Raw genomic sequence first — 21,610 nt, 5'->3', positions numbered from 1 at the left:
CAAGCACACCTGAAGCCCATCTCCTGCCTCTGGACTTCCTCCTGTGTTACTGGTTTGGTCAGCTGGGGTTTGGCTACCTGCAGCCAAAGTCATCTTGATACCTAAAGCTATTTAAAAATCCCAAATGGCAAGTGATTTTGTATTACAGAACCTGAGAAGAGCATCATTTCTCCTTAAAGAACAAGTTAATTAAAGAACTGTTCTTCACCTTACAGTTGTACTCTTTATTATTAAGGTAAAGATAGGAGAGGCGCAACAAACAGGGGGTTCTCTCTGTGAATAGTGTAAAACTGCGCTGTTTTCACCAGTTCTGGCATTAAACATTGCAAGGTGGGACTTTTTTTTTTAATCATTTTTTAAAAATTTTTATTATTTATTTTATTTATTTTTGGCTGCATTGGGTCTTCGTTGCTGTGTGAGGGCTTTCTCTAGTTGTGGTGAGCGGGGGCTACTCTTCATTGTGGTGCGCGGGCTTCTCTTGTTGCGGAGTATGGGCTCTAGGCGTGCAGGCTTCAGTAGTTGTGGCACACGGGCTCAGTAGTTGTGGCTCATGGACTCTAGAGCACAGGCTCAGTAGTTGTGGCGCACGGGCTTAGTTGCTCCACGGCACATGGGATCTTCCCGGACCAGGGATTGAACCTGTGTCCCCTGCAATGGCAGGTGGATTCTTAACCACGGCGCCACCAGGGAAGTCCCACAAGGTGGGACTTTAAAAGAAAGCCAAGTATTCTTAACTACCATCAACTTTGAATTTCATTTTCTAAAAATCAAGTATGTTTAATAATTTCCTCTGTAAATAATATTACCTTTATGCTTTGCCAGTTATTTTCAATGCACAAAACAGACTTTCTTCAACATATTAAGTAATCAAAAATCACAGGGCATTCTGACCTTTAATATAAAAAGCCAGAACATACTGTAAACCTGAAATCACTGAATCACTAAGACAAATAATTAAGTCGCAATTCTGTTATTAAAAAAGATTAGCTTGCACTTCCCTGGTGGCGCAGTGGTTAAGAATCTGCCTGCCAATGCAGGGGACACAGGTTCGAGCCCTGGTCCGGGAAGATCCCACATGCCGCAGAGCAACTAAGCCCGTGTGCCACAACTACTGAGCCTGCGCTCTAGAGCCCATGAGCCACAACTACTGAGCCTGTGTGCCACAACTACTGAAGCCCTCAGGCCTAGAGCCCATGCTCCGCAACCAGAGAAGCCACCGCAGTGAGAAGTCCACGCACCGCAACGAAGAGCAGCCCCTGCCGCCGCAACTAGAAAAAGCCCACGCACAGCAATGAAGATCCAACGCAGCAAAAAATAAATTAATTAAAAAAAAAAAAGATTAGCTTTACTTACCAGAAAAACGAGTGATCCATCAAGTCCTAGCATCTAAAATAAATAATATGCATTAATTTAAGATGCAACAGGATTTTTTATTCTATTTATGAAAAAAGCTCATTTTCCTTTAAATATTTTTAAACATAATATTTACCCACTACTTTCCAATACAGCCTATCATTTTCAGAGAGTGAAAAACTTCTGTTCTTGGGAGTTTTATATTTTGTATCTTCTTTTAATCCAAATTATATGATTATAAAGTTAAAATTTTCTATCTTGGGTTTCAACTCAGTAGATATGGAGCCAGTCAAGATTTCATGATACAACAGTATTACTTTGTCAACTGAAGCATCAGAATAATACTTAAATTTAAATTGTTACTTCATTTTCAAAAGTCCACAATTTCAAGTTAAAGATTTTGTAAGTGGAGCAAGGTTTGTATTAAAGGCCAGAAGATAGAAAAAGGTATCAATAGACCTTTATCATAATATTTTTAATATTTTCATCACAAATAATACATTACTTAATTTTCCCTAGAAATTAAAGTTCTGGTAATTGTTTTCATTAAATGTAACTGGAAAATTAGTGTATACATCTAAATATGGTCAACTTTAAGATATACATTAGGATTAAAACACTAGGATACTTGATAGAAAGAAGTCTTACTCACTCTTTCCCATGTAAGCTCTTCTGCAGCTCGGTCCCACTCTAAAGCATTCCAGTTCATGTCGTCTGGAAATATAATTGTAGTTTAGAGATTACTGATAGAACTTGAATTATAAATAAATATACTCTTTTAATTTGGTGTTTTATAACTGTTGTTGAGAAGGTAAACCACACTTAAAATATTTCCAAACTGAGTATTTGCTTGTTAGGCAATTTTTAAAAAACATAAATAAATACAACATATAAAATAAGATGATTCTAGATTGTGATAAGTGCTAGAAAGAAAATAAGCAGGGTTATGTGAAACAGGCATTCAACGGCTCTAAATCAAGAATGAATATGGTGGATTTGAGAAAAGTGAAGAAGCCAGGGGACTAGAATTCTCTGGGTGAGGAGGAGAGGGTGGCAGAAGATGCAGTATGACAGACAGACAGGGATCAGATCATACAAGAGGAATGTGAAGCCTGAATTCTGTTTTGTTCTTTAACATAATGGGGAGATCACTGACAGATTTTAAGGGCAGAGAGCAGTACAAACACTATGTGGAGCAAGAATGGAAGAAGGAAGACCAGGCAGGGCCTACTGCATTAGACAAACAGAAGGAAACAAGGGCCAGCACTAGGGTACAGGAGCCGCAGTCCCAGAGCCTTTGAACATATACCCACCTCTCCCTGCAAAGGCCCCCTGCTCCCATTACACAACTGGCTTCTTTTCATCCTTCACGTCTCAGCTCCAATATCACTTACTCTGAGCTACCTGAGGAACCTTATTTAAAATAGGTCTCTCCTCAGTAGCATCCTCAGAGCAACGTGCACATTTACCACAATGTGTAATAACAAACTTGTTCACTTGGATATTTCTACTTCGTCACTAGACCAGAAACTCCATGAAGGCAGGGACCTGGTGTTTGAGTGCCTGGCACACGAGAAACACTCAGGTATCAGCAGTGATAAGTGGACCCAGAGACAGTGCAGCGCTTGACAGGAAAACTCTGGGGCCAGAGGAAAGAAAAGAAGGTGGTGACCTACTGACAGCTGACTGGCAGGCTGGTCTCAGAAGTTCTTTACCACTCTGGAGTTATACCGCCAGAAAATGAGAAACTGGTTTCTTTGGGTGCTATCTGGCCTGCAGAGTACACTTCAAGAATTCTTCTTTGATAATAAAAGTTGTACTGACTCAATAAAAATGGCAAAGGAATAAGATAAAACTGTATCAAGTTCCATTTTAAAAAAACAGGATCTATTCCAACTTACAAATAATTTCTTCCCATCCATCCTATAAAAAGTCCTGTGTAAAGTAGAATTTTATTTTATCTCATCTAATCTTATTTTATTTTATGGCCGCACCATGCGGCACTGTGGGATCTTAGTTCTCCAAAGAGGGATTGAACCCATGCCCCCTGCAGTGGAAGCTCGGAGTCTTAACCACTGAACCACTAGGGGAGTCCCTAAAGTACAACTGTAAAACTCAAAATGTGCCCTGCTTCATAGAAAAAAAAAAAAGTATGCATATGTATATCCATAAATGCAAGTCTGCCAAAATAAAGTAAAAACAGGTTAGAAACAGAACTTCAAACCCATTAAATTTTGAAAACTCCAATGCTCCCCAAGGTGAGCTGGGAATGGACTCATGGTCGTGAAGGAAGGCTGAGCACAGGCCGGCGGCCATTACCCTGTGCCCCATTGTTGGCATCAGCTGCATCTTCCCCGCCCGCGTCGTCCTCCTCCTCATTCTCCTCCTCCTCCTCTTCTGCCTGGTCATCCTGGGCTGCAGGGTTTTCCCCCACCACTGCGTTCTCAGCTGGTGGGTTAGCAGGCTGGTCGGGGGCAACATTTTCAGCACCATTTCCTCCTGCTGGAGCCTAAAATAACAGAGGAGACCAGAAATTTGGCTAACTTGCCTCAGTTTTGCTCTATTTTCAAATAGCACCCTCCCTTCTAAAAAAAAAACAAAACTAGCAAACAGACACAAACTCTATTAAAATTCCAGAAAAACCCCACCTCTCAAGGGCATTTCTTCTAAATGTATCTGAATTTGGATCAACTTGGTATATAAGAACATAAACTCATTTAACAGTGTACATATTCATTCAATATAATTTAGAGATGAACATTTCACAAAGCATTACAGGAAACAGGTTAACAAATCTGGCTATCTTGAATACATCATTCCGTAATCCTTCTTTATAAGGCATCTCTTGTCTTTACTGACCACTTCAGGGATGAAAATATATTTATGTATCTGTTTACACACATACTGATTTATAACTTAATTCTCAGTTCACACTTGAGGAAAGGTTTCTCATTTCTGCTCAGGAGGGTAAGCCTGTCCATATGAACTTTATCAGTTTCCACAAGCACCCTTCTCTGGCTCTTCCTGAATTCTGCTACCTACCAAATGCAAAGACCTAGTTGTAGTTAATTAAAACACTGAACTCCTATGGAGTTAATGAAGATTCTAAAAGAACTGTATTAAAATGCTTCAAAATATGAGGTACAATGATGAAAGTATTAACACTAGGTAAAAACTTGCTTAATAGTCCCATTTTTCATATGTGTGGTTTTCAAAGGCGAAGTTGTACTCTTAATTCTGTAGAAAAAAGGGTATGGCAGAATTTGATGAAATCAATCTTCACACTAAAAAAAGCCAAAGGTCCTTAATTGAAAAATTAAGTCGTTAAGTATCGTTAAGTATTATTTTGAATTTTATAGTCAATTTTTTCATAATAAAATTTTACCAAGGGCAAATTGTTTTTGTATTGTGAGTAGCCAGTTTGGGTTCTTTTTTACATTTTCAGCCCTATAATTTCTCAGTAAACAAGATAATAAAAATCATTTATCATATCTTCCTCTTCTTAATGTCTCTAGCAGACACTCTTGTATCTAAGCATGTCATCTCATAAATAAAAAGTAAAACTGGGGCTTCCCTGGTGGCGCAGTGGTTGAGAGTCCGCCTGCCAATGCAGGGGATGCGGGTTCGTGCCCCAGTTTGGGAAGATCCCACATGCCGCGGAGCGGCTGGGCCCGTGAGCCATGGCCGCTGAGCCTGCGCGTCCGGAGCCTGTGCTCCGCGGCGGGAGAGGCCACAACAGTGAGAGGCCCGCATACCGCAAAAAAAAAAAAAAAAAGTAAAACTGTACAAGACTGTTATCAACAGTACTCCAATTTTTCTACTTTTGGTAATGTTTCTACTAAAAGCAACAAAGGTGAGGCATTTTACACATGAAGAAACTAATGAACAAAGAGGGTAAGGGGGCTTCCTTAATGTTAGGCAGCACGTCAGAAGCCCACGCAGGAGGTTTGTATATTAACTGCCAGGCCGGCGGTAAGCTGTTAACCCAGGCAAAGGGAATGAAAGAGCATGCAGTATACCCCCAGTACTGTTCCCAGTCTCGCTAGAAAACTAAGAGGCAAAGTAACAACAGCACTCTTCTGATTTTTCACATCTCCTTTAATCTTCTCCCAAACGTTGTCACTGTCCTGCTTTGCAATGAGGGACACGGGAGTCAAGGGTTTGGGTCTTAGAGGGTGACAATAATTCTTATGTCCTACCCAAATAAAATGAATTTGGGGATAGAGGGAGCTACCTCATTTTGGTGATGCCCAGCAGCGTTGAAGGGCGGAGCAGCATGCTCCAGCCAGATCGGGGCTCCCCCGTGGACTATCTGCTCTCGCAGCCACACCAGGCTGATGAACGCACACAATGTGCACGTCACCACAAAACAACCCTGCAAACAATCCGCCAACAAATTGTCCCTATTAAAAAAAAAAAAAAAGTACACAGAATTACTCCAAAGAACACTTAAAATTAAGAAACCAAAGGTAACAACATTCACTTTACATAAAAATCTCAGAAAGAACAAGAAAAGTCAGTCATAACTTTCTGGTGAAAAATCAGTCTCTCAAAAAGAATTATTTCTGAGGATGGTGGCAATTTATCTATCTTATAAGCTGGCCAAACATGTTTATTTATATATTTGTATTATATGTGTTCATATTATAGAAAGCAAAGAATAACATCAGAACTACATAAATTGGCTATCCAGCCTCTCTTTGAACATAGCTGAGAAAAAGGAAGGCAGCAAGCAAAAAACTGAAAGTAGCCAAATACTTGACAAAGGTCAAGTATTAAATACATGTAATTTCCTAAAGATACATGACTCTGTCCAACCCTTACTAAGAATATCCTCATCCTTATTTTATACACAAGTTGAACCAACTTAGTTAGCTGATACTTAAACCCACGTAAATGAACAGAATCAGCAAATCAGAAAGGTGGAGAAGGGCCTCTAGAAAGGCCTAAAGACAACATAAAGGAAGGCTGAGAAATACACAGTACACAATGCGTGAGGCAAAGGAGCCTGTGGTACATTTTATAAATGCCTCATTTAGAACACAGATTAAATTTTGATGCCAACTGCAAATACACCAAAAGTATATTAGTTTCTCAACAAATCCAGACAGATCAAGTACGGTTCACATGAAAATACATGCTGTATAATAATACTGAAGACCTCTTTGTTCTTTTCCTCTCTGAAGGAGCATATCCTTCCCTGGTCTATGTCTGATTTCAGAGTAATTCAAAGGTAACTCAAGAATCTTGGTAGCCTTTGGAAAATTCACCACCATAATAGACATTTTTCCCTCCATGGAGAACTTAAGGAAGGGTCAATTTGGGAGACCTCAGCCTGGTAGCTCCAAACTGAACTAATGTGGCCCTCAGATGTTATCTGGAATATACCTTAATCAAAAGAGGAATACTAATCACCCCCTTGCTAAGGACCCCTCCAGACCATTAAAATTTTGATAGGTTGGGACTAAAATACCCCCTTCTCTACTCCTTCCTTGTCATCAGCAATAAGAACAGCAACTGCTTATTGTAGAGTTTATTGTAGATTTTTAAATGGTGACAAACTGTAGAATCCTTTCCTTTTCCCTCACACCTTGAATCTGGGCTGATTTGTGAACTGTCTGGACCAGAAGCGAATTTCCTGAGTTCTAAAGCCTAGAAGAGAGCTTTCAGGTAAGCTTCCACTCTCACCCCTTTAGAATGCTGCCCTGAGGCCACCATGTAAAGAAGCCCCACTAGCCTTCTGAAGATGAGAAGCCATATGGAAGAGCCAAGGTACCTCATCTTAGACTACCCAACCCCAGTGATACATATGCATAATGGAGGCGAGCCCAACAGATAAATGGATCAGCTGAGCCCAGCCCAAACTGCTAACTCCCAGAATTATGAGCAAATAAAATGCTTGTTGTTTTAAGCCACTAAGTTTTAGGGACAGCATGTTTTGCAGCAATAGTTAACTGATAGACTGTGCCTAGAGATGCTGAGGAACTGAGCTACAGAATATGTAGCAGCTGCTAAGATATTAAGAAATTTTAAGTAAAATTTCAGAAAATGGATTCTATAGAGAAAAATGAAACACTACTCAGAAAAAATAAGTGATTTACTTATAAGTGCTTTCAGAAAAACTGGCTCAATTCTTCAAATTCTAAAAGGCAGCATGAGATTATAAAAGCAACCCACGCTTACAATTTCTTTCCACTATTCCCACCAAGCTTTCAGCATTCTTCCCATGTCAATGAGGAAGCTCATGAAGGCAACTCAGGTGTGGCCCACTAACCAATCAGGTCACAGAGAAAAGGAGAGCCTGCCAACATAAGGCAAGCAACAGCTCTGAGTTTTGGTGATAATTTTGCTATGTATTAACATAGTGCTCAAAATTCACATATAGTTTTTACATGTATTTGTGAATTTAATCTTTGAACAGCCCGCCCAAATCCCTGAGGCATGATCTTCCTCATTTTACAGATGAGGAAACAGGGGTTCAGAACTGTCCAGTGATTTGCCCAAGGTCACCAAAAAGTTGCAGATGCAGCAACTTTTAAATTCCAATGTCAGGGTTCCTTCTGTTACAACCAGCTACATCTTTGCATCACCTAAGTGATCACACTTGCCAAAAAACCAGATGTTTAATGGTTCCGCCAACAAGAAGTAAAGGTGGTAGGCAAGTAAAATACTGCCTTACTTGAGACTAAAATACTAAATTTTCACTGACATGGCTTCCATAAACATCTGTTTTTCACAAAGCCAAAGCCTACCAATTTAAGCTTTGGTAAACATTAACATATTTAGCCACTTAAAACAGAAACCATTAAAGAAGTAACACACCCCCACTTTACTGAACAGCACAGATGGGACCTCAAGTCACCTCTTCTAAACAACTGAGATACTGACTGGCTGCTACACTGCTCTCTCAAAAATTACAATGATAAATACAACTCTAGCCTCACACTAAATGGAACAAGACTGCCCTGTTTAGAACGGTTCTTTTATTCGTTCATAGATATTAAAATATAACTTCCATCACTCTTAGCAGTCACCCCTTGCTTTTTTCTGATCTCCCTCGCTACTTCTAATATGTGCGTTTATTTCGTATACGATTCCTAAATGAAAGCCGGAGGTGAGCTACATCATATACATGGAGACATATGAATGACACTTCAGCCAAGACTGATTTTTCTTGCCTCTATACTAAGACTGTGTTCTGGATGGCTGATATAAAAATCTGATGTCCAAAAATAGTAACGCTGTCCTATTTGTTTCACTGAATCATTTCACAGAAAGTCAATATTTTCATACAAAGGGCTACCTTATTACACTATTTCTAAATTCTCAAGTGTGTCAAATTACTGCTTCTCCTTTTTATGAGGGCCACAGCCATTAGTGCCCTATTTTCAAGATCCTTGTCTACTTATAAACATTCTTCGAAAGCTGTTGTAATGTAAATAAAGTTCAAGTTCAAAACCTTTTATCTTATCTATTCCCTATACTGCCAAAGAAACACATAAATTAAATAACTTGCCTGTTCTATCCAAAAAAGGTAAAACTAGCAAGCAGGAAAAACAAGTTGCAAACACATCTAATATTTCTAAGTATTTTCAGCCACGATTCAAAATAATGATGCAGACAAAAGAGACTTAAAAGACCTCCTCGATTTCTTTTCTATCAGAAATGTAACATGCTCTCCTGCTCTCTTCTATTGCCATTTGGCTTATTTTTATAATATATTCCACATGCTTCTGTCCTAAAAGACAGTCTTATACTGTTCTTTGCCCTTACTGACATAGGGATCAGAAACCTAAGGTCAATTGGGTACAAAAGAAGATTTTAGCAAACAGAGGTGCAATCTTTTGCAAGCTTAATATTCTAATGATCTTGATACAGTTTATCATTTACAGCATTTCTAACATCAATAATTTTGAAAACACATATATGTCTTTCCCAAGAAACCGCAATTACAAAGCTTTATGTCAAATTAAAATACAGTAAAACCACCACAGTGAACAAGTTTTTACAGTCCATCTCCTAACAATCACAAAAAACATTTGAAAAAGAAATTTGACTTCAAATGTCTGTGTTGTTAAAAACACATGTTTAAATGAACACCCAGCGTATCACTATATGGAACAGTACATTTCTTGCACTACACGACAGCTTATTTAACTAGCTGTCCCACCGTTACCAAACTGTCCTTTAAGATGGGTATGTTTTAAAACATCATTTATATATGTCAGCTATTTCCACTGTAGCTGTAACTTTAGAATAGGTAACAAACATAAGGTATTATTTGTCCTTGGAATAGAAGGACTTTTCAAATTACAACAAACACAAGTATGCAGAAGAAAAAATGAGCACCATTCACAATGTGCAGCCTTCCACCACCACGAGGTTCAATACTTACGTGGACAGCATGTCTAGTGGCAGTGTCAGCAGGGAGCTCACAGAGCCAGTAAACAAGCACTTGTAGATGCGACCTACCAAGAAAGGGCATGAAGGCATACAGTCACAACTCTCATCGTAACTCATACAGTCGCTCAACTAAACAGATAAAGTGGAACACTGCGAATGCCACTGAAATAAACATTTAGTCTTTGCAAGGTTGAGCCTCATAATACTAAAGTTAAAAAAAAAAAAAAGTCAAGCATTAAAACTAGTGACAGTAAAGAATAAATGTTACACAATGTTTAAAGTTTTGATTCTCTCTAGATTTACTTACTTGTTTTTATTAAATGAGCTCAGATGTTTGAAGGGGGCGGGGGGACCAATCTCAAGAAAAGATCTCCAAAATTATAATACAGAGTATTTTCTTTAACCTAGAATTCTAAAATTCATTGAGTCTGCTCATGAAAATAAAGTTTTGGGGGTACACATTTTTGACATTGAGGACTTTTCAGTAGAGTACATGCTTCAATGCTATGAAGCAAACTAACAACCAATTTTTGACAAACAGATTCAAGGGTCCTCAAAAGGACAAAATCTTAAATCTGGCCATGAAGGGAAAAGATGAAGTAAGGGCAAATACACAGCCATCCCCTCATCCTCTTAGTCAGAAAAGGCAGAAACAGATTTGGAAATGAGGCCCAAAAGCTGAGGTTTTCTTTCAAACCAGTACTTGTGTATTAGTTTAAGCATTTCCTATATAGCCTTGTACCAAAAATTTAGTGACTTCAATGGCTGTTCTCAAATGCCAAGTCAAAATGGAAAGACAGGAAAAGATTTTCTGTGACAGAAATTACTTACATATATGTATAAAACATTCAAAGCAAGTATGCTTGTAACAAGTAAAAGTGACAAACAGCCAATTGTCTGTAGATAAGAAAACAGACTCATAAATTAAAGTCCTCCTTACTAGCGTGCTTAAAAATAAGGTAGCTCAACACATTGCTACAGGAAAAGACAGCCACGGGTACATTGCTAACTTAAAGAAAGAAGTTACAGAATGTGTAGTGGGTGACATAATTTAGATTTTAATTGTGTGTGTGTGTAAACAATTCAGAACAGAAGTCAAGCTTGTTACCTGTTACTTAAATCCTCAAAGTCCTTACTTAATTTTTGACTACTTGATCTACTGATTTCAGAGAAGTGTTAGTCTTCCACTATAACTATGAATGTTTTACATATTTCTAAGTCCTGTTTGCTGGTGCATAGAAATTCTTAAGTTTTCTTAGTGGACTATTAATATGAAATAAAATGCTGTTCCTCATTTAAAGTGTTTAAAGTGTTTAAAGTGCTGTTCCTCATTTAAAGTGTTTCATCTTGAATAATATCTGGCTGGCGAATACTGTTCCTGCGTTTTGTCAGCCTCTGTTAACAAATCCCTCTAGCATTAACCTGGGCTGTTTCGTACTTATCTCTTGTAGCGGAACACTTTTATACATACACAGTTATGAGGCTCTATCTACACCCTATGATCACAGATATTGCAATCTTATCTTTTCTTCTCTTTTACTCCCCTTCCTCAGCCCTCCCTTCTTGTCTTTCCTGTCTTTTGTCAGACTTTACAAATTCTACTCACTGCTTCCTATTCCCGCTCCCTAGGATGAAAACTCATCATCTTATTTCTATTTTCCTAACAGTTACTTAAATTTAAGTTTTGTTACTTTTTTATTAAGATAAAATTTACATAAATATTAAGTGTGTCTGGGTGAATTTTTATATTCGTATATATCCGAGTAACTGTCAGCCAGATAAGATTCTCAACATTTCTAGCTCCCCAGAAGGCTCCTTCAAGACCCTTTTCAGTCAATATCTCCAGCAAAGGTAACCACTATTCTGATCTCTATCATCATAGATCAATTTGGCCTATTTTAAAATTTCACATAAATGCAATCCCACAATCCATACTCTTTTGTGCCTGGCTTCTTTTTCTCAAAGAAGTGAAGTTTATCCATGTTATTCTATGTTGCGTCAGCCAGCTCCTTTTTCACCACTATGTAGTATTCCATTATAGGGATAAGCCACACTGTATCCATTCTACTGCTGATAGTTGTTTGGTTGGTTCCAGTTTTAAACTACTATTATCAAAGCTGCAGTGACGACACCATTACACACGTCTTTTAGTGGACACAAGGTCCTTATTCCTGTTAGCAACAACCCCAGAAACAGAACTACTGGATCATAAGGTATTTATAATATTTACCACTGATAGATAACATCAAACAGCTTCCCAAAGTGGCTATACTATAATACTCTTACTATCAATGTATGCATGTTGCAGATGCTCCACATCCTAAGGAGGATTTGGCACTGTCTTTTCTTTTAATTTCAGCCATTCTTCTGAGTACATAGCAGCATCTTCTTGTGCATTTCCCTGGTGACTAATGATACTGAGCACCTTTTCACGTGTGTATTGGCTATTTAATCTTCTTTCCAGAAACACCTGTTCAAATCTGCTGTTCTACTTTTTAATTGGCCTGTCTTCCTTTTTCTTACTGATTTATATAGTTCTTTATATATCCTGGATACAAGTCCTTTGCTGGATATGTGTATTGCAAATACAGTCTCTCACTCTGTAGCTTGCCTTTCTCTCTCAAAGCTATCTGAGAATGAATTAAAGTTCTTAATTTTAATTAAGTCAAATTTCTCAGTATTTTCTTTTATGGTTGTTCGCCTATACTTTCTTTTAGCAGTTTTTTGGTTTTAATGTTCACATTCAGGTTTACGACCATCTAAAGTTAACTTGTGTCAGGTGGGCGGTAATGGTATGGGTCACTTGCTCCACATGCCCGTCCAGCTGATGCTGTACCATTTATTGAAAAGACCATCTTTCCTCCCCTGAACAGCAGCAGTGGCACCTTTGCTGTTTATCACCTTTGCCAGTTCTGGACTCTACTTGGTTACTCCTGTATTTTTAATGCATAATTACACTGTATTTTCCTGTTTTATCTAAAGCATCTATAATTTCACCACAAATAAGACAACCTAAAAAGCTCTCAATTCTATCCTCCCCTCACAATTTCTCTCGTTAAGATCATCTAGAATTTTAGTTTCCAATTGATACCTAAAAAATTATTAATTATTGTAGACTAACAACAATTATGATTTAGCTATAAGAAGCACTTGTTTCTTTTTCTCTGGAGCTCACACCTTTCCCTGTCTTTGATTCCTTGCTCGTTTTAGTAAAATATATTCTCAAACACTTTTTTCATAAATGATTTGAGGTAGTAAGCTTTCCAAGTCCTTGCATCTATTGAAATGTCTGTATTTTGTCCTTCTATCTGAGAATAATAAGATTTTGGGTTCAAAAATTTTGCCATGTGTTGACTATTCTGCTGTCTTCTAACATTCAATGTTGCTGACTTTAAGTCTGATGCCGTCTGATTTTCATGATTTTATAGGATAATCTGAAAGCATAACATCTATATACCACCCTGTTCAGCATTGGAAAACTTCACAATGTGTCTAGGATTGTCTTTTTCCTTTATCACAGTCAGCTCTCTCTCTTTCAATCTCTTTTACCCTCTGGAACTACTTACTAGACAGATACTGAAACAATCGGATGTAGCCTCCATCTCTTAAATTTTTTCCCTCATACTTGCAACTTCCTGTCTCTGAGTTACATCCTGGAGAACTCCTTGCTCAATCTTCTAGCTCACTAATTCACTCTTCAAGTGAATAGTACCTATTCTGCTACTTTCGTAAGATTTTCATTTTTATAACTGATCGAGTTTATTTTACTTTATTTTAAGGAGACATGAGGATATTATTATACTTATTTAAAAATATTGTTTGTGGTTAACTTTAAAGAATCCTATCTATATACTCTGGCACCATATACTATCGACCCCTTTCCATGTCTTTAAGAACACAAAGAACCTAAAAAGAATCAACTAAGAGTTAGTATACCAATCTCCCAAAGAGCCTCCTATATTTGAAAGACACGCTTCCCAATTATTCAGCACCATTAGATATGTGTTTTTTAAAAGGGGATAAAAAAAAATCTCAAAAGAACCCATCTTTTGTCATCCTTGAAAGCTCTAATAAACTTCAAGGAATAAAATTCAATTTCCTTCTAATTATGGTTTGATTTTGCTTTTTCAATTCTTTCATGAACTTTCATTATTAGCCTCTGTATGCTGTGATTTTCTTTCCCACATTCATTCAAGAAACTGACCTGTTAAAAAATGGTTTTTATTCAGCTGAATAATATTTCTTAAATGAGGTTTTCCTAATACATGACATTATAATATCAAATAATTAAGTATCATTCGAACAAAACCATGAGGCCATATTACTTTATAATATTAAATAGTTGTGCAATGTTTAAATAACTCCAGCCACAGAAGAATGAATACTCACATGCTGTAAGAGGAACAACTCCCAACCATGCAAAGGCCACAAGTGTATAATGAAACCAATATCGTATTGCAGTGCCAATACTTGTAACCAGTCCAGCAAATATGTCTTGGATTGGAAGCCGCGAAGGCATATCTGGGGAATAAACTATAAGGGGAAAACGTTCACATAATTTCATGAAGATTCAAATAGGTTATATTCTAGGCAGGTAGCACTATCTTAACTTTCAACATTTGCAATTGCACTTAAATATTTTTTCCTATAAGAAAAATGAATCAAATAATTGCAATAAAATACTACATTTACCCAGAAGTCATTTATGAGAGCAAATCACATAAGAAATGTAGAAGCCAATGAAACAGGCCTCTGAGCAGGAAAAAATATTCAAGGGAAGTACACATCCCTCACTCATAGCCAGGAACTTTATGTAATGCTAATTTACACATATTTCAGCATTCAAACATTATAATTATCTGGTTTCTCAAATTATAAAAGATCACATAAAGCAAAAAGGAGCAAAAGGTGAAGCTGACAGATGTCATCAAGAAAGAACCCTCCCCCATGCCAGCCTCAGAAATAGCACTCAAAATGCACAACAACCTGCAGCAGAGCCACTTCCTGTAAGAGCCAACAGCCCGCTGACGTCTGTTAGCCACTCCCCACCCCATTTTAGCACAATAATCAACATCCCAAATGGTAAATTAAGGTCTTCCCACTTCTCTGCAAAGTGTGGTTCAATACTCAGAAAAAGAGGTTCTGCCACAGGTAATATTGTGATTTATAAGAAATACATATCTGGTCATTCAAATGACCAAAATATATTTCTCATATACATTTGGTCTTCGTCCACAGTTCCTGGCTCACAGCTCCTGAAACTCTAGGAATTTTCTATGCAACGTAAGCCATAAAGGTGTCTTTTGTTATGTTAATGAGATGACTTTTGAACCTGTCTGGGGCAGGGGTGGGGAGAAAGAGTATGGCACGGGTTTTCCAAGGGAGCCAACCAAGTAATTAGAGGGTTGGAATTTTCAGTTCCATCCTTCAGACCTCTGGGGAGGAGCGAGGGACTGAAGGTAGAACCAATGGCCAACAGTCAACGATTTAATCAATCAAGCCTATGTAATGAGGCCTTCATAAAAACCCGTAAGGTCTCAGGTTCAGAGAGCTTCCCAGCTGGTGAAAACAAGTAGATCTGGGGAAAATGGTGCAGTTTCCCTTCCCACATACCCTACCTTATGCATCTCTTCAATCTGGCTGTTCCTGATAACAAACTGACGATCTAATAAGTAAAATGTTTCTCTGAGTTCTATGAGCCACTCTAGCAAATTAATCAAATCAATGAAGGGGTCACTGGGAACCCCTGATTTAAAGTCAGTTGGTCAGAAAGGCAAAAGCAAAAGTAACAGCCTGGGTTTGCGACTAGCATCTGCAGGGGGTTGAGGGACGCCAGTCCTTTAAGGACGGAGCCCTCAACCTGTGGAATGGAATGCTATCTTGGAGCAGACAGTATGAGAAGTGGGTTAAACTGTAGGACGCCCAGCCGGTGTCCTGCAGAACTGCTCACTGATGTAGGGAAAACCACCCCACACACATGTTGGAATTGGTACCAGAACCTATGTACACACATTTTAGAAAGATTTCTTTTGTAAACGGTTCCAGTGAAAACCACTGCTCTACCACAGGTTTCTCCGAAAAAACATACAGAAGGAACAAAGGCCTCTTTCTCCAGTAAGGCCAAAACAAAGAGCTATGATAAATAAAGTTTTAAAATCAGTGATGTGAAATTTATGAGAGCACTATTACAAAACTGTTCACAGCTACAGACACAAAGGAGTGAACAAGTAACAAACAGCAACTTTTTACAACATACCCACAAAGATCAGTACTTTAGAGCATTTTTGATATACAGGAGCAAGTCATTAAACCAGTAAACAGAGTTTTTGAAAAAGATAAACAGAGCACATGATGTCAAATGAAAACTAAAAGGTACAAACACAAGCTTTTATTGGCCTCAGAATAAAGAAGCTCACATGAGTATTTCTTATCAATCAAACTTCATGAAGATATTCAATTATTTAGTCTTGCAGTTTGCAATAAACCTTAAGCTGTACAGTTTTTATGCCCTACAGAAAATTAAAGACTACAAAATAACAGAATTGACATTTTTTGAGCACTATGAATACAAAGCTTCAAAAGTGAAACTGTAATGATTTTAATTATATACACTCATCACATAAAGATAAGGTAAAACTAACAATAATTTACAGAATTTACACTCAGCAGCTCAAGATGCTTAAAACAAACAAAAACTAAAGCATAAAAAAATCTCTGGGAGGGGAGAGCAATATACTAGGATCCGAGAATGAAAATGTGCTTCAAATTATTGATAACCTGCCAGTATAAACCTCTACTTATTTAAGATGAACAATATTAAGTATCAATCAATAGGTAAAGGAGTTATAAATACAATTAGAATTTTAAAGATCTGCAAAATATTTACCAAAGCCTACAAAATACTGAGCTTAAAAAGTCTTATTTTAAAAAAGTGAGTTAAGTATTTGTCTTTATTATTATTCCAACCAACATAATTTAAACTCAAAAGATGTCCCAAATTTGAACACGGATGGGATATTTGACAAATTCAAGGCATCAATAATTTTTCTGGGTAAATAATGGTATTATAGCTGTATTTTTTTTAAAAAACCATTACTCTTTAGAGATACATGCTAAAATATGTACAGATGAAATCATAAATGATGGGATTTGCTTTAATAAGGATGGAGAGGTGAGAACAAGAGCACAGGGAATGACATGTAAAGGCTATGAGTTGAAAATGGATGAAACTGAGTGATGGATACATACAGGCTCATTATACCTTTGTACACGTTTGAACTTGTCTAAAAAAAAAAGAAATATCCCACAAATTAAATCACGTGTGTGTGGTGTGTTAAAAGCTGACGTGTGGTGTATTAAAAGCTGACGTGTAGTTTTTAAAAATATTTTCCAAAATGTTATAGCAATACTTTCTATTACCATAAAAGACAAATTAAGCTGAACACAGTTGCTTTAAAACTGTTTAAACACCTTTATGTGGCCAGTTATAACCTAGAAATGCAGTGAAAACTTCAAAAGAACTTACTTGGTGTGAAAGCAAATCTGTGCTTGCATAATTCACAGTATTCTTTTCGACTGTGTTTCAGCCACTGAACTAAGCTGCAATTACAAATACATTCATAAGTATAGTGTTTATAACAAAAAAACTTTTAAGGTTTCATTGAAAACTAATATTGCTTTACTAAAATTTTACATATCACAGAACTTTTACAATTTTAAATTTAGAAAGTCCTAAACTTTTTATCATTAATGCCCTCTAAGAGTACAGAATTATAACAGATAAAGATAAAAATGACATGTATTTCCTCTATTAAAAAGCAGTTTCAATTAACTGAACAATTAACTAATCAAAGTAAATTGTAACGTCCTCAAAGATAACTGAATATAGAAGAACCTCCAAGCATCAACATCAGTTCTAATATTGGTCTAAGGATACTGCTACCTGGTGGCTAGGTCTATCACTAATTGGCTGGCTGTGTGACATAGAACAAGTTACTTAACCTTTCAATGCTTCAGTTCCCTCATCTGAATAATCATAAAATCATAATCATACTCCACCTTGCAGTTTTGTTGTAAGGATTAAATGAGTTAAAATGTATACAAGCACTGAGTTATTACCTTACACAAAGCATTTCCTAAATGTAAACTATAATCATGCCAAGCAAAACTACAACACCATAACACTTCCCACGAACATAAGCTCTCCATGGTAGAAATAAACAAATGGGTACTCACGTGCATCTGAAAGACAATATACCAAAATGACATGGCATGGTAATAAGAAATATGGGTAATTTCCAAATTTTCACAAAAAAAATTTTAAAGAAATAACTAGTTACAGAGAAAGTTCACTGAAACAGTATCCCTTATATAGATGACAGAAAAGCTCAGACATAAAAATTTTCTAAAAGGATGACTCACCATTCTTGATGGATAAACTTAATACTGCCAGTACACACACAAGGATGATAAAGAGGTTTCTCAGGTGTTCCTTCTGACCGACACACTCTACATATGTCTATTAATGAAAAAGAAAAATTGAATTATCTTTGGTTATAACTTTTAAAAAAATAATAGGCCACCAAAAACTAAAATACTGCATGCTAAAGCAAGACTCTATCACTAGGTAAAACACTAATCAACATCATGGAAAACTAAAAAGTGTGAACAGGATGATAATCTAGTATATCTGAAACTTAAAAATTTTCTATTATATAAAAGGTCAACTGTCCCTTTGTATGAGAGCTCTGTAAATAAATCAAAATTGAAAATAACAGAAACTGTGGTTTACTTGAAACTGTACTTTCTCATAACTAACAGATTATAGATAGAAATATGCAAAATCACTTCACCATTCTGTCCTAACAGTTTAAAGTCTAAAGTCCTAAGTCCGGTCCTTTTTGTGAAGTTTAAATTTCACAAAAACACATCGAAACAGCAGAGCGGCCCTAGAGGGAGAGACAGACAGGAACAGACACACACACAATAGCGTGTGGAGGGGGCACCCCAAGACCACGAAGGCCAGAGAGAGGCGAGCCAGAGGCCACCTTAAGCAGAAACTACGGAAGCTCAGGGCTACGGGTCGGCCACCAAAGGGCAGCAGCTCTTCCTTCACTCCCTCCACCCCCGCCCCAAGTGATTCTCATGGCACTAGCGTCAGTCTTGCCTGGGGTGGCGGATGAGATACAGATGGCCGAAAGTTATCCCTCAAGCTCGCTTGCTCGGTCCTTAACGCGGTCTTTCTGCAGGACCACCTACCGAAACCTGGTTGCGATTTTCATTTAGACCATCTTCTCAGCAATCCACCAAGACCAAATGCCAACCCCAAGTGGGCAATCTGAGGGGCGATGGGCAGTATGAACAACGGGCAGGGACTTAATGAAAGCTTCTGATCTACTCTCTTACAGGGAATTCCTCATTAATGAGGAATAACTGCAACCCAGAGCCCAGCACTAATGGATTTAATAATGAATCCCCAGCACCTGTCAGACTGGGATACGCACATGCTGAGAAGCGTGGCGCAGTTACAGCCCCTTAAGAGCGTCACAGACTTGTGATTGCTCAATCCTGGGTGGCTAAGCAATATTTGTCGAAGTTAGGGATATCAAGCACTGGGGGTAACCTAAGTGGTGAGCACACTAGTCTCCCCGGTTATCAAGGAGCCAGACAAATCACTCCAGCACCACAGAAAGGCCATGCACCACCACCCACGTAAAAGCTATCAAAGTGCCAATCCTGTCTGTGATGGAGTCGCGTAGGGTTGTCCAGCCTGAGTCAAATTAAGCGCAGACCACACCGCTGTGCCTTCAAATTTCAGCTCTGGAACCAGACACTCCAGCTACCACCATTCGAAGGACTTCAGTTTCCCGTAAGCTGCCAGCAATAAGCTGCCGGCACATTACCGGAAATAACGAGGGCAGTCGGCATTGTTTATGGTCAGACAACATGGGATCAGAATCTCTTCAAACCTCCCATTTTCACCTTCATCCTTAAGTAATGAAAACATCCATGGCAAAAGCTTTCACTCTGGTCAGTCTTACATCAATCTAAGACTTTGAGCTCTAGCGGTGCAGTATGAGCAACCCAGCCATCCCGTCTAATGGGCCTCCACAATCAAATTCCAACACAAACAAAACAGAACCACGCTCCCATTCCAGGATTTCCAGCAGCAGTGTGCAGGCAGCTCGCGCCTGCTTGGAGTACTTTAATTTCTTCAAGTGCACACTTCAGCCCACGGACACTCGGCTAGAAGCCAGGAGGGCACTGAGAAGTAGGGGGTAGGGATAGGAACGGAGGCTCCCCATCCGCAGACCCGCACGGCAGATCACACAGCATTTTAACTGCACCGAATTCAATACCCTGCCACTGAAGCTGGGGATTATCTCAGCTGCCAGTACCAGATTTGCCACACAACAGATCTGCCTTAAAGGATTTTAAGTGAACTCATTCCGATTACCAGACCTCGAAAGTGTCCAGTGTTGTTTTTCATCACTGCCTCCCCACCCTCGGGTCGCGAGTGGCAAATCTGCTACCTTCCTAGGTTGGAGTAGTCGATTACCAGGCTTCCTGTATGGAATCGAATCCAGATTTCCCATCACCCGAATTCCCAGTCACGGTGGTTGCCATGGTACGCAAAACGGCTCCTTAATAGGGCCACAGAACGTGCAATCCTGGTCATCTAGAATCATCAGAGCAGAGCTGCTGATGCCCATGGGCATGGATTAGTTCTAGAATTACCACAGTTCTGCAGGTAGGAGCCAAATAAGCGCTCAAAGTCATTCTCAACATCAGGGTGTCTAAGCCAGAAGTGCTTAGACGGCCGTGGATTAACTTTAGCGACAGGCATGTGCTACGGCAGGATCAACCACTCAGGGTGGGTTTGAGTGCGAGTGTGGGGAGGCAGCTGCAGTCATAGGGCAAAGTGGTTTCCCCCTCATCCTGTCTCCCCGGCCAGCTCTCAGGCAGCTGCGGGAGTAGAAAGTAGGGTGCAGTAGCCAAAGCGCGGCAAGAGGTGTCCCGTAAGCAAGACACAGTGCAGAGGAAAGCGGCAAGAGACACCACTGGGCTTACACGAATGAGGGTCACCACGAGGGTCGCCACGTCACCCTCCACCGACATGATGACTGGTCAGCCACAAGTTATGCGGCGATGGACTGGGGTGGGGCAGGGACAGCCTTTGTGGGCACACCTGGGCTAGCGGGATGCAGGAACAAACACCGGAAACAGTATCAACATGGGTGTGAACGGCTGATCGGCCGATGCCAGCCGGGCGCCTCCTAGACAGGGACCAGCCCCACAAGGTGACCTAGCCCTGTGTGGCGCAGGGAGCCGCGGCAAGGACATCACAGCGGGAGGCTGAGGGATGTGCCCACCCGCAAGAGACACAACGTCTCCCCACACTCCCATAGCACGGCCGCGAGGGGCAGGTGGGGTTGGGTGGGACTGGAGAGACAGCACTTCCACTAGCAGGACAGAGAAACATGTGAATACGACCAGACACTGATCTTCAGAAGACTCCATCCTCCTGAAGGACGAACCAATAAACAGAAAACTAAGCAAACACAACAAATCTAAATCAAGGCCCAGAGCTCTGCTCGACAGTCTAAAGTACAGGACTGGACTCACCTTGCCCTGCAAGGTCAAAACTATTTTCACCATAACACTAATAGTGTTTTACTCTCATTGTCTTGCCAGTGTACAGTGGAGTTTTCCAGAGGCTACATGAGACACCTGTTTGAATGCAGCTGCCTCCCATTAAACGAGACATTTAAGAGGTATGTAAATATAAAACAAATCCACTCTTCTCACCAATATTTTGGGTTTGGAATATACAGTTATTTTCATGAAAAAAATT

At 39.1% G+C, this 21,610-nt stretch overlaps 1 protein-coding gene across 4 annotated transcripts in view; it reads right to left on the bottom strand.

Annotated features, from left to right (window-relative positions):
• MARCHF6 (membrane associated ring-CH-type finger 6) overlaps window positions 1–21,610 on the bottom strand; it is a 76,249-nt gene that overhangs the window by 39,206 nt on the left and 15,433 nt on the right. For all 4 annotated transcript variants that reach the window (XM_027125322.1, XM_027125319.1, XM_027125318.1 and 1 more), the window contains exons 2-9: window positions 18,178–18,274; window positions 17,282–17,355; window positions 14,146–14,289; window positions 9,749–9,821; window positions 5,588–5,756; window positions 3,673–3,862; window positions 2,006–2,067; window positions 1,354–1,386 (exon numbers count right to left, since the gene is read on the bottom strand). In XM_027125322.1, the coding sequence (XP_026981123.1) occupies window positions 1,354–1,386; window positions 2,006–2,067; window positions 3,673–3,862; window positions 5,588–5,756; window positions 9,749–9,821; window positions 14,146–14,289; window positions 17,282–17,355; window positions 18,178–18,274 (842 nt within the window). The remainder of the gene's footprint in view (window positions 1–1,353; window positions 1,387–2,005; window positions 2,068–3,672; window positions 3,863–5,587; window positions 5,757–9,748; window positions 9,822–14,145; window positions 14,290–17,281; window positions 17,356–18,177; window positions 18,275–21,610) is intronic.

Source organism: Aethalodelphis obliquidens, unplaced genomic scaffold, assembly GCF_003676395.1.
Source record: "Aethalodelphis obliquidens isolate GAN/ISIS:26980383/991018 unplaced genomic scaffold, ASM367639v1 scaffold29, whole genome shotgun sequence".
Lineage (NCBI taxonomy): Eukaryota > Metazoa > Chordata > Mammalia > Artiodactyla > Delphinidae > Aethalodelphis > Aethalodelphis obliquidens.
The sequence above is the reverse complement of the archived record's forward strand: the minus strand, read 5'-3'. Positions and strand labels throughout refer to the sequence as shown.